The 14,189-nt window shown below is 39.7% G+C and overlaps 1 protein-coding gene across 11 annotated transcripts in view; it reads right to left on the bottom strand.

Moving 5' to 3' along the window:
* The window catches only part of HSPG2 (heparan sulfate proteoglycan 2), a 2,126,006-nt gene that overhangs the window by 192,877 nt on the left and 1,918,940 nt on the right, over positions 1 to 14,189 (bottom strand). For 10 of the 11 annotated variants that reach the window (XM_044063227.1, XM_044063230.1, XM_044063228.1 and 7 more), the window contains 2 exons: positions 10,934 to 10,990; positions 7,889 to 7,964 (listed from right to left, as the gene is read on the bottom strand). In XM_044063227.1, coding sequence (XP_043919162.1) covers positions 7,889 to 7,964; positions 10,934 to 10,990 — 133 coding nt within the window. The remainder of the gene's footprint in view (positions 1 to 7,888; positions 7,965 to 10,933; positions 10,991 to 14,189) is intronic. The other variant, XM_044063231.1, reaches the window with a different exon arrangement.

Raw genomic sequence — 14,189 nt, 5'->3', positions numbered from 1 at the left:
AAATAGGACAGCCGAATTTTTCACTATAATATTCCTAACCAACCCAGCATCCAATGAAAAAGGGTAATAAACTTTGAAGAAAAATCAATATTGCTTTCCTTGGGAAGGTCAGTACTCTCACTACTATTAGTATGGGCTGAAGCACCCCCATTCGAGATAATAAGATATTCAAAGAAAGGATGTACTGGTACACACGCTTTTTGGATGATACATTTATCATCTTTAAAGGTAACCATGATGATGCCATGTCCTTTATTCATTTGATATCTGGTTTTACTAATTTTCTTAAGTTTACATTTGAATTTAATTCTGAACAGATTTCATATCTTGATGTCTGTTAAATTGTTGTGGAAAAGGTCAGAAGTAACCAGACTCATACCGTACTGATAGGACTAAGTCTAGCTATGTGGCTAAAATATTTAGGAAAGCTACATATTCCAATACTTTCCTACATTTTGAAAGCTCCAACCCTCTACATCAGAAGAAGGCGGTGGTTAAAGGGCTGCTTGGTTAAAGGGCAGGTAGTAAGGGCTGCTAGGATGACCACATTAACTAGTGATTTTTTGATTGAATGTGAACATTTAAAGAACATGTTTCTAGCTAGGGGTTACCCTTTTGAATTACTAGAGTCTATTATTGCAGAAGTAGTTACCAAACATAATAATGGATGGTTTAGCCCTATTTTGAAGGATGCTGAGTATGCGAATGGGGGTGCTTCAGCCCATACTAATAGTAGTGAGAGTACTGGCCTTCCCAAGGAAAGCAATATTGATTTTTCTTCGAAGTTTATTACCCATTTTTCATTGGATGCTGGGTTGGTTAGGAATATTTTAGTGAAAAATTGTGCTGACCTATTTGAAGACCCAGTGGATAGAGGTAATATTTCTGAGGTACCTGGCATCATTTTTAAACATGGGTGTAATATGAAAAACATCTTTGAAAAAGAAGTGAATGTTTCATTTTGTAGGGCTGGTATGTTTAAATGTGGTAGATGTAAGTTCTGCCCATTTACTGAGGTAACGAATAAAGCTAGTATCAATAATTGCACTACTGATATTAAAGGTAGATTTGACTATGAAAGTCCTGGAGTGGTGTACCTTGCTATGTGCCAAGTTTGCCAGGGATTTTATATTGGAAAAACAGAAAGAAATTTTAAATAAAGAATTTATGAACACCAATATAATATTAGCAGGCAAATTATCGAATATGCGCTAGCAAGACATGTTTTGGAACATTGTAGCCATTATTTTCATTATGTAATAATTGAACAGACTAAGAAAAATGTTAGGGGTGGTCCTTGGCCCCTTTACTTGGAAGAGCAAGAACTTTATTGGCAGTTTAAACTTAATGCCTATGTATATCTTGGACTTAATGATCAGTGCTCTTTGAAATGTATTTTAAAACTAAAGGCACTGGATAGATAGGTTTATGAGTATTATTCTTGTGCATAATTTATACTTGATTTTTAGTGTTATAAGTATTTTATATGTATTTGAAAATGAGGCAATGTTACTATTAATGAGTTTAATTGTGATGTCATAATTGTTTTGCTATTTAAAGCTGTAATGTGTTTCTTCATTTGTCTGAGGAAGTTCATGTATTGGATGTGGATGAAAGCGCTTATATAAACTGTTTCTTGGTGTAAAATGCCGCCCTTTTGTTGTTTTTTTTAAGGTATGTGCCAAGGACCAGGTAGATTCCTCCAGGAAGGAACAAGTGTCCAAGCCTTTAAAGAAGGCTCCCGCAGAGGACACTGTCCTATTAGAGTGTGCTTTCATAGGGGAAAAAAAGACTATTTTCATTGGAAGAATAACAAAAAGAAATAGCTTTATTGGAAACAGGTTGAACAAAGGCCCTTAGGTGATAAGAAACAAACAGCTGCTCAGATTTGCGGACAGATTTGTTTTTTTCTAGGTAATATCTGAGTTGCCTGTGTACACCTAAAGTGTGCATAATCCTCTCACTGGGGGATTGAGGAGAAGCAAAAAAGGTGGGAATGTCGATTCATTAACCACCTTGGGCATAAAAGAGGGATTAGTGTGTACAGATACCCTGTCCCTGTGGAAGAATGTAGAGGGGGGAAAAAGCCTATAACTCAGAGACCCTTCTGGCAGAAGTAATGACCACTAACAGAACACTTTTCCAAGTGCGGTGTTGTAGGGAAGAGGAACTTGCTGGCTCAAACGGGGCCAGGGTAAGTTTCTCCAAAACAAAGTTGAGATCCCAAGGAGGAGGAACTGGTGTCCTTGGGGGTGTGAAGTGAAGAATGCCTTTAAGGAACAGTTTGACTTCCAACCTAGAAGCTAAAGGAGGTGACATAGGCAGACAAGCTGAAATAGCTGAGAGGCGGGCTCTCACAGAAGAATAAGACAGCCCACTCTTTATCAATTCACATAGACAGGACAAAACCACTGGGACATCTACTAACAGTGGTTGTGAATGCATTTTAAGACACTAGATGGAAAACCTCTTCCATTTGGAAATATAGGATTTCCTAGTAGTGGGTTTTCTGGCCTCCTGCAGAATGTGTAGCATGTCCTCTGAAAAAAGTGTCTGAAGGAAATGTGAACCCTATCACCCACAGGTTCAGTTTCAGAGTTGACAGCTGTGGATGCAGTAGAGTTCCCTTGTCCTGTGTCAGCAGGTCCATCCTGTGGGGAGACTTGTGATGATTGTCCCTGGCTAAATGCAGGAGGAGGGGGAACCCATGCTGTCTTGGCCAAAAGGGGGTCACTGCAAGATTTTTGATTGATCCCGCTGAATCTTCAGTAGGGCCTTTTGGAGAAGTGGGAAGGGGGGGATGCATGCAGAAACATCCCCTTCCAAGAGAAAGATAGAGCATCTACCTTCCATGCCAGGGGATGTGGAACTCTGGCACAAAATTTAAGAAGTTGTCTGTTCATGGGGGAGGCAAAGAGATCTATCTGAGGTGTACCCCACTGATGGACCAGGTCCAGAAGCACATCCCTGTTTAACATCCATCTGTGAGACTGAGTCATGGACCTGCTTAAAGTGTCTGCCACCACATTCTGTGCTGAAGAAAGACAAACAGCCTGAAAAGTGATTTGGCTTTGTAAGGCTAACGCCCAGGCCTGAATGGCTAGTCTGAATAGGAGATAAGACTTTACCCCTCCTTGTTTGTTGATGTATCAGAAGACCATGGTGTTGTCTGTGAACCACCTTAATACTCCTGGGGAAAGCATGGGTTTGAAGATTTGAAGGACAAAAATCAGAGCCCTCATCTCTTTTATGTTGATGTGCTCCTTTGTCTGGGTTGTAGACCATGCATCCCTGATTTTCCAAGTTTGTAGAGTTGCACCCCGTCCTGTGTCTGAAGCATTGTATACAACTCTTGGGTGGGAAGGGGGTCTGTAGAGGTAGGCCTGGAGTCCTTGAAACCTGAAGGATCTAACAATCTAACTCCTTTTTCAAACAAGGTAGGAGTGGAATACCAAAGTCTAGAGGATGGAAGTGTTGCATCCAAACTGTCCTTAAAAAACAGGGGAATTTTTCTCATGTGTACCTTGCCAAGGGGAGCATGTGAATAGTGCATCCCATGAACCCCAGGAGACACAGGAATTCCCTGGCAGTCAAGGATTGCAGGGGTAACAAGCCCTGGAGATAGGAAATAAGGAACAGGACCTTCTCTGTGGGCAGAGAGACTAGCATCCTTTCTGTCTGAATCCCGCAGCCAAGAAAAATGTGGTCTTGAGAAGGGGTCAGAGAGGACTTTTGATAATTTATTGTGAAGCCCAAACTCTCTAGAAGAGAAATTGTTAAGGTCAGATTGTGTAGAAGAAGGTCTGAGGACTGGGCCTGGATGAGCAGATCCTCTAGGTAAGGGAAAATCTGTATACCCTGTAGTTTGCAATAAGCTATGACACGATCTAAACATTTTGTGAAGACCCTCGGTGCTGTAGACAGACCAAAAAGCAAAGCACAGAACTGAAAATATGAGGAAGCAACAGAAAAATGAAGAAAATTTCTGAACTGATGGTGAATGCGGATGTGAAGGTAGTCATCTATTATGTCTAATGACCCCATGAAGGCTTGGTGAAGTATGAGGGTAGGAAGGGTGGGTAAAGCCAGCAATTGAAAGGTAGGAACTTTCAGAAAGGTATTTAAATGGGAGATGTCTACAATGGGCCTCCAGGGGCCATCATTCTTGGGGACCAAAAACATCCTGGAGAAGAATCCCTTTCCCAGTTGAGAAGGGGAAACATTTTGAATAGTCCGTTGAGAAAGAAGTGCAGATAAGACCTGAGGAAAAATTTCATCTGTTCTTTTGGTGGCTGTGGGATACCCCTGAAGGAGGGGAATGTTTCCCAAATCAAGAAATATTCTTGTTTGATGATGGAGAGGACCTAAGAGTCCTGGGTTATCATTTTCTAAGCATGTAGGGAGAGAGATAAGGGAAGAGATAGGGGAGTAGATGCCCCTGGAGGCAGGTAGTCACAGGTTACCAGACTTGGGATGGGACTGAAAGGACTGTTTCTGAGAGGGTGTGGAAGGAAAAGTCTTAGAAGAGGTTTGTTTCTTGGGACCTCACTTTCCTTTGGAGGAAGAGGACAACACAGGTTTCCTAACAAAGGTGGTCTTAGCAGAATAGTTCCACTGGAAACTGGGGACAAGAGAAATGGGGATATGTTTAAGATCCTGGATCTCCTTGCCTTTCTCTTGAAGCAATTTAAAAAGGTCTCCAGTCAAGCTACCAAATAAGACTTTATTGTTGAGAGGGGGCATCCATCAATTTCGCCTTGAAGTCATCAGGTAAGGGTTGTAAATGGAGCCAGGCGTAACTCCTCAGAACTGACCCCGAAGCCGCTGCCCTGGCTAAGTAATCCACAGCATCATAACTGCACTTGATAGAGTGCCTTATAACCTGAGCAAACCAGTGGAGGATAGAGGACAACTTAGCCTTGGAAGGAGAGTCAGGGAGCCCCGAGAGGAGCTTTTCTGCATCTGACAGGAGAGCCAGGGAATACCTGGCCATGTGGGTTTGATAATTAATGGCCCTGAAGGCCAAAGTAGCACAGGTGTAAACTTTTTCCCCATCTCTCCATGACTTTGTTCTTTTTATCAGAGGGCAGTAAGAAGGAAGGCAGCAGTTTAAATGTTTTATCAGCTGAGACTGAAACAGTAGCTGGAACTGCAGAAGGGGCTTTGAAGAGGAATTTGGAATCCTCAGGCACCTTGTAAAATCTATCTGGGTGCTTATGAGTTGGTGGCTGGGAGTCCGGACATTTAGATGCAGCTGTAAAGGCATCCAAAAAAGCTGGAAGAACAGGTCTATATTACATGATCGAACATTTAGTTAGTCAAATAACTAAACCTTGATCACTAAATGTTGAAGACCGAAAACTGAGGACGGCAGTTTCACAGGGAAACAAGTTGTTTTGCCATTATGTGGATTTTTCCCTTTCTACAATGTGGGGTGATCTTGGAGTTTGTATATTTAGTTAGGGGTTGTGTGGGGGGTGAAGCCCCCACCTGATTTGTGTTTATTTATTTATTTATTTTTTTAGGTGGGACAATGGCATTGTTTCCCTGTGTGGAAACTGCCATTCGTGGTTTTGCGTCTTCGACATTTAGTGATCGATGTTTAGTTATTCGACTAACTAAATGCTCAATCACGTAATATAGACCCAGAAGAAATAGGGGGTGGTAGTAGGGGATGGGGAATCCATCTGAAGGAGGTCATAATACCTCTTTTGTATATCTGACATTTGGCAACAGTCCCATTTGAAAAACTCTTTCATTTTCAAAATAGTTTCCCCAAAGGTAATGTCCTCCCCAGGGGAATCTGTGCCATTAGATTCCTCCTCTGGTGAAGCATAACCCAGAGAGGAAGCAATCTGAGTGGAATAAGCTACGGACTCATCACCTGATGACTCCTCTTCATCTGAGGAAGTGTCTGCTGGAGTGCTCTGAAAGGGGGCAGAGAGAGAGAAGGGGTAGTCAGAGGAACAGAAGAAACCAAAGGCTGATGCAGTGCCATGAAAGCACTGAACAGGGCTTGGGAAAAGGCCTGTCAATCTGGAGCTTGATCCTGGGGAACTGGAGCAACATGTTTTGTTTTCATTTGCTTTTTCTTAGGAGCTTTCTTATGATGGAAGGTGGATGGGCCTGACATCAGCCTGCACTACACGACATCTGTATGCACATTATCCCACATGTGATTTTGGTGATGCCATGCAGGCCTTGAGTAACAACGGCCCGTGGTTCCCCCTTTTTGCCTATATCAGACACCTGCGATTCCCTTGCAGATGTGCAGGTACAGTCCTTTGGGGGATCCACTATGGTACCCGCCAAAGGGATGTCTACCATTTCCGGGATGGCTTCCAGGCCTACATCAGCCTCAGGAGGGACACCTGGAAGAGAGGGAGCATCAGAGATATCAGGCCAAGGTCTCTTGGCCTTTTTTGATTGTGGCTCCTCTGAAGGGTCCGACGTAACCTCCATTTCACATGCTAAACGCTTAAGGTGTTGATTCTCTAGATAATGCTTAAGGGAAAGCTAGATGGCTCCTAAGGGTTTTGGGGACAAATGACTTACAGATGGCGCTAGTGGTATGGTTGTGATCTGGGCCTAGGCAGAACAAACACATGTTGTGGGAGTTCCTGACACTTGCCCTTCCTAGCTGACAGGAAAACATCAAACATACAAACAGTAGTCAAAATTTAATGAAAGAAAACCCCAACGGGATATTTATCTGAATCACATCTCACAACTAATCTGGCAAGTGAACGTCCAGAGCAGACGATCAGACAGGTGGCAGAAAAGTTCTGAGGTTGGTGCGTACTGACATCTGCTTTATACCCGACATCTCTTTAAGACCGACATATGTTGGATGATGTGCGGCATCGCATGTACCTTACAGTAGCATTACGACTTTGGTATACTGGTCAGATGTACAAGTCAGCCGAAGGCGAACTCTCTCATGTAATGAATACTGCAGCATATGACTAGAAGGACATCAAATGCTGCTTTAGGTTCATAACCAGGAATGTTGATTTACCGTTATTAAACAACTGAAATTCGATTTGCATTGTGACTTTTTTTACTGCATTGATATAAAAAAATGGCATCAATGGTCACGGAATGAGCCAGGTCATGTGTACAGGATCTATGCTTTGTGTTTCCCCAGCTGCCTGCTCACTAGCAGACAAGTGTTATGACTCACCACACACGTCATTAAGACAATGGCCCCAAGTGTTATGACACACCACACACGTCATTAAGTCAATAGCCCCAAGTGTTATGACTCACCACACACGTCATTAAGACAATGGCCCCAAGTGTTATGACTCACCACACACGTCATTAAGACAATGGCCCCAAGTGTTATGACTCACCACACAGGTCATTAAGACAATAGCCCCAAATGTTATGACTCATCACACAGGACATCAAGACAATGGCCCCAAGTGTTATGACTCACCACACACGTCATTAAGGCAATAGCCCCAAGTGTTACGACTCACCACACAGGTCATTAAGACAATGGCCCCAAGTGTTATGACTCACCACACATGTCATTAAGACAATGACCCTGATGCTACGTGTCTCCAAGCTGCAAGTCTGAGGATTGTACTCCCTACTGAACACCTGGGTCTATTCAACACAACTAACAAACCTGCTGTTGAGCACACTCCACTACTAGTCCACAGAATGTGACTTACTGAACCCCGAGGCAAGCACAGATAAAGTGGTGAGAGGCAATACTATTTGTTTCAAATAACTGTTGCTTCTTTCCTTCTGTATTTATGAATACAGAAATAGTATCAAAGCAACATGCATAGCTGTTATGGCTGTGACGACAGTTTTGACAACAATTTAACTTTAGCAAACTTTCAAAGTTTAAGAAGAATACATCTCAAGCACTTACCTTCTGGGAAACAATTTTCCTGGCAAAGCTATGTAGCCATCATCATAAAGGTAAGCCCCATAAAGGACAGGGGAGTCTAGTAAAAAAAAGGAAACCAGTCAGTGTACATTTTCTAATGAGCTCTTCCAGATAAAATATAAATGTTCCTATCCTCAACCGCGTCAGATAAGAATTCGTACTTATGACTTTCTAATGCAGTGGTTTTAAAAACAATAAAATGCAACTAAGATAAGCATGCTAAAACTAAATTCCAAGAAGTATCTCAGTGTATCTGCTATGTATTATTTTTATTTGTAATAAGTCTGCAACAATGCCCATGTCTCAAACAACAAATAACATATTGGAAGTTATACAGACTCTTATCAAAATATGTGGAAATGACTGCGTGGATGCTTCCTAGCTTATAAGAGGAAAACGTGCTAGTTTATTTATTCTGTTAAGATTAGCTCTCACCTGCCACATGTGATAGGATGCAGGAGTGTGAATTTTGGAATCTTTGCAAGACTCCTTTCAGCTCATAACAATCTCTTGATATGTGTAAAATGGGGAAAAATGAAAAGTGCAAAGTAATTACTAGTAGTAACATTTTAGGAAAAAAATGCGTGGACTGAAGAACCATAATCACAAAAAAAAAGTTAGCATGTTCAACAATAACTGGCATTTTATTAAACAAAACATAAGATGTGAGAAATACATGTTAACTACAACATTACAAAATGTGAAACACAGCCAATGGCGCATTTTAACTTTATTCTAACTCAGCTGAGAACATATGATGGCAGTACATACCACCTCTCAAATGTATGATAATGTAAAAACTGAATTGTCTAAGAATATGGAGCAAGTAAAGTTAATAACGTGCTCGTGATGCCTTAAAAGTTTAGCTGATGAAAAAAAATTGAAAAGGAGCAATAAGATGTGGATGCGGATTAGTTATCTTGGATGATGTTATACAAAAGGAACGTCTCAAAAAAAAAGGCAAATGTTATTTGATTTTCTGTCATCCAAGTACTGTATGACTGTTATAATGAAACCAATAAGTATAGATGTAAAAGCACAAAACAGCTGGGTGGTAATGTCTACAGTCAGATGAATTTATTTTTACCTCTTCTCTCCCAACAGTTTGTCCTAAATCAGGGTTTAAGGGTAGCACTTGATAAATGCATCAGTTTTAATTACATAAAAATTGTGTTTTAGATATGGTCCATTACCAAGAGAGGTCATGTCCGCTATTAAATAATTATGCTCTACTAAAAAAATGACTGCAAAAATGTTTTTATACCGTGATTGTTACAAGACATGAAAAAGGGGCCATGCATTATGGCATTACTATCCTGCCATCATGTGAACAACATGATGTCCAGAAGTAAGGCAGGGATATTATGTGTTTATCAGATCCAGGTCATCCAGCCAAGACCTTTACTGGGAGAAAGCACTGGTACGCAAGCATATAGTGAAGAAATGAGAGGCTAGCATTTAAAAAGGCATGCATGCATACAGCTATAAATCTGCTTAAATGTCTGCTACATCTTGCAGAAATGCAGTGCTTATCTCATCTGTCGTATTCATCCAAGTCCATAGCACCGGAAACTCAAACAAATTCTTATTATGCTTTAGTTGCAGACTTTTGTATTACATGTCTAACTGAAAATGTTTGAAATTAACAGGCTAACATGTATAGTGATCTAATTAGTACTATTACATAATATATATAAGTATCTGTACAATTCTAAGAAACTTTAGATATACTACATCAAAAATACCCATGTCAACCTTTTTTTTTGGGGGGGGTGGAATTTTGTCCCTTTGTTTCACAAACTAAGGGGAATAAAGGTACTTGTTGTGGGGATAAACAATTAACAAATGGCTACGTATACCATATTCAGAAAAGTTTTATGCTAAAAGTAAACTAAAAAGTTGATTACTACTAGTCTCTGCTCTGTCCTCATTTTGTATTTTTTTTAATTATCTGAGAAACTGCTCACCATCACAAACTGAACTGACTAAAATCACTAGATTTTGTTGCTCCCTCATAGGTAAAATAAATTCTCAAGAGTTTCAAAAAAGTTTTCTTACTTAGCTCATGAGATGTCACATCCATGGGAATACAAAGTATGTGACCTTTGTATTTACTCAAATAAGTTCTTACATTCTGGAAAGTTCCCTCATAAGGAATGCTTAACTATTCTCTAATAAAACAGTCTGATGAATAAATAATTAAGACGGTTTGACAAGAGATAATTATTGTGTGCTGCCCACCAAAAGAACAGGAAAAATGTATTTGAAAACAATACTGATTCACATGTAAATCAGTGAAAAACATCACAAAATTCACTGTCCATTGTGATGCATTAAATTATGAAGGTACGTAGACTTTGCATGTTTAACATGCTGTTTTAAAATGTTTGATGTAGGGAAAACTTTATAACAGAAGAATGCTTTCTTTTGAGGAGAAAAAAATTGATACTTAATTGCTTGTAATACAATTCACATTTGGAACTTTCTATCATTACTGTCACATGACATTTACTGACAGAAAAAGTTACCACTATCTGCAAATTTCGACTCAGATGTGCTTAAAATCATTGAATACTATCACAACAGTAGTAAGGCATGGAGTACTGCGTTCTTTCCCTTAAGTTTGTCGTGAATAAAGGGAATTTGCTAAAGTTAACAAAGTCCTCCTGGGAAAAAAAAAGCTGCAATTGTAGTAAAACTGAAAAAAAAACCCCACAAACTGCAGTTCAGGGTCAATCTCGGCCTTGAAGGCCTTTCCTCAGCAATTTGACACTTGGAAAGTATTAATGCTTACGCCACTGAATGTGATTACTGGGTGGAGAGACATTACATAGTAATAAGCACCTTAAAAGAAAACTTTCTTCTGTTATCATCACCTTTAACCAGTTTCCCCCCAAAAAAGAACATTAAAGAAATAATTTAGTAATAAGATAGTGACAGGTGTCATCATCTTTTTGAAGTGTTAGCTCCTATAAGATCATGAAAGATTTGGGTTAGTTAAGGACACTAAAATTTCGTATACTGTACCATTCCCCCCACTACCCTTCAACTGCAAATCGGCCAGCTGCTTCTTCTTGGACGATCCTGCATGAGTGTGAATAAATTTGTTACATGTCACAATACAATTCTTAGTCAGTGTCCAGCAGTTAAACAAATTGTTTCCCCAATTCTTGCTGACGCACCTGTGTTGCATATACACACAAAAATATTCCCAAAGTTGGCATAAATATTTGTATGCAAAATGTCCCCAAATGATGGCATAACTACTTCTATCCCAGTGCTAAAAATTTTCCTTATGCAAGGAAAAGATGGAACAGAAAACAGGCCGAGATATTTATTTAATTAGCATTATTCCAACATTCCAGTCAGTGGGCAAACAGGAGATCAGTCTGACAGGCAAGGAAAACTGCAGAAAACATTCCTGTATGTGTCTCTCAATGGAAAAGCAAAAGGCTACAGTCTAAACGCACAGCAAAACATGGCAGCTTTACACTTGTGGTTTGGCAATGTATACCACTATACCAAACTGCAGAGCTTCAATCACACATCTAGTTTGTCATAAAGGCTATGGAAAGAACTGATGGAAAATAAACCAACAAAATGCCTAAATGACAACATGAAGGCCACAATTTACTACCTATGGATGGCTGAATTCTTCACTCGTAGTTTGCCATTAGTGAACACTAATGAAGTCTGACCTTCAGACTCCCAACAGACGTATATTTCATGATATCATACTGTAGCATCACTTTTTAATATTCAGCTTGTTGACTGTTTCATCTTTTCCCCTTGAATTCAGGCAGTCACATTAATATTTGTAACTGTATATGCTAAATGCTCTAAAACGTATACCTATGAATGCAAACCCTGACTATCTACTGGAACTCAAGCTGCATTTCATATGTTGCGCTGCAGAATCAGCACACCAGTGTACTAGGCAACTAATGCACTGATGCAAGCATTTTAAGTGCACTCCTGAGCTAGCGTGTCTTTCCATGCATGGATTAAGAATATGGGTTATAGCCAATGGTGGATCAGCAATGAAACCGTGCACACACAATTATGCTAGTGATAAAGTACACTCCAAACGTTAAATATGTGTGTTAGACTAATGGAATGCACTGCCATTTCTTTATAGTGACATTTTCTTGTGATGAAAGTAGAGAAAATCAGCACCATTACTGATTTTTAAAACAATATATTTTAGACACACAATCTTTGCCAATTTCTGGAATCTTGTAACTGCTGAAAAATGTACACGTGCACTTTCAGTCTAATCATGATGATTCTTTCTAGCCCAAGTCAGGTCTGAAAATAGTTGCTTGAGATCCGTTAAGGAATAACATTTGCGGATAAATAAATGTGCCACTTAACAGGAGACTCATACACAGCCTTATGTCAATAAAACATCAGCATTATAAAATGACATTTCTAGGTATTTAATACAGGCCCATGTCATCTCTCGCACTGCTGCACTTGCTTAACGAAGTGCCACTCCTTTTATTTTCTGCTTGTCCGTCTATAAAATTTTCTCCAAGGTATCTCTTCAAATTATGCACTCAGAGAAGCTTTACCTTTGTATGGAAAAGTGACACAAAAATACATGCTCTCTCTAAACAGAAAACACACTCTAGGAAATACAGCATTTTTTATTATTGCCTTTTGCCCCCCACATGAAAACTATCGGCTCCAATAAAATCAATTTCCCAGCTATGTCTTCTCATTCTGACATGTGTATGCATGCTTCTGCACCACTGCAGACTGACAAAACTAAGTGCACATCCCCAATTTGTCTGCAAGCTGTGCTTTCGCTTCACTACGAGGGTCAGTCTTGTAGCGGACTTGACTACCTTCTTCCCTCCCTCCCCTCCAGGATGGGCAAGCCGACTTCAGCCACTCATGCTCAAACTGTCAGGCCAGCTGCTTCATACCCATCTGTAAACTGAACCAAGGTCTTCTGGGTTGTACTCCAAAACAGAACAAAATTTATGTTACAACTAAAACAGCAAAAGGAAATGAAGAATGATTCATTCAGTGAGTTACCTGAAATAGATTAATATTTGTCTTAATGGTTTTTGCCACTCATAAAAACAATGGTGGTACTTTGCCCATATTTGCCAAATAATCAGTCTCTGTCAGAAATCACTGGAAGAGAACAACTAAAATTATTACTGTCTCTTCATCAGACTGCAACTTCACAAACTGTTTACTCTCTACTGTTACTCAACAGATATCAAGGTTTCCAGTAGCTAAATATTTAACCGATTCTCAGACTGCATTCTTGCTAGCTAAATTTCATAACCTTGACAAGTAGACAGAATAACTGACCGACTATATATCCTCTGCGTTTTAATTACATGAATGAAACCAGTTCTCTTCATGTCCTTTTGCTAAGTTTGTTGAAACACTATATGTATGCCTTACTTTAAAATATGCAGTTACCATCCATTGGGGATCAGCACAGGAGGCAAAAGAGCAGATTATTAAAACAAGCAAACATTAAGCTCTTGTTCACAAGCTTAAATAACAATTATTTTCATTTGCAGAAAATAACTCTGAAATATTGGCACAGATTTATTATTACTCAGACTTGATCATTCTTGAAATATGGTCAAAAACACCGCTGCCAGATGAAAAAGAACAGCCTTCATTTGCATCCACAAAATGGTAGCACACAATTCTTGAGCACACATGGTAGATGCTAGTAATTTTTTTTGTTGCTGCTGCTGCTGTGGACAGAAATGAAAATGGCCTTTGTGGTTTAATTTCAGTTTGTGTGCTTCCACTGACCACCATCATACTCTTAAAGGGCAGAGGGCATATCTGATGTCACATGACCACCACTGCTGCTCAGTGCTCATACACTGTCTTACATCGCTAAAGAACTCATTTTCAGACAGATATGCACAACTTCCCATCAGAGCTGAAACATGATAATCTCTAAAATATATTCCAAGTCCTACATGATCAAGCAATACCAGTCTTTATACTAAGATTCCTAACAAGATATGCTAGATAAAAGCATGCAATCAGTAACTGAACCCAAAATAAAATCTGAGGTCTTATTACAATAAATCATTCTGTAGTATGATACAGACGAATGACACCAACAATGAAAAGTCACAAAGAGTACATAAACAGAACTACAATTCAAGGCTGCCACCATCAGCACTGGGCAACATCAGAAATGAACCATTAAATTTACAACAAAACCTGTAAAACGTTGAAGAGATAAGAAAGAATTCTACAGCACAATGGAGCTTTTGGTCCAAAATGTTTCCCG

The sequence above is a fragment of the Protopterus annectens genome, chromosome 2.part1 (assembly GCF_019279795.1).
Source record: "Protopterus annectens isolate FY-2018-M chromosome 2.part1, PAN1.0, whole genome shotgun sequence".
NCBI classification, from domain to species: Eukaryota; Metazoa; Chordata; order Ceratodontiformes; family Protopteridae; genus Protopterus; species Protopterus annectens.
The sequence above is the reverse complement of the archived record's forward strand: the minus strand, read 5'-3'. Positions and strand labels throughout refer to the sequence as shown.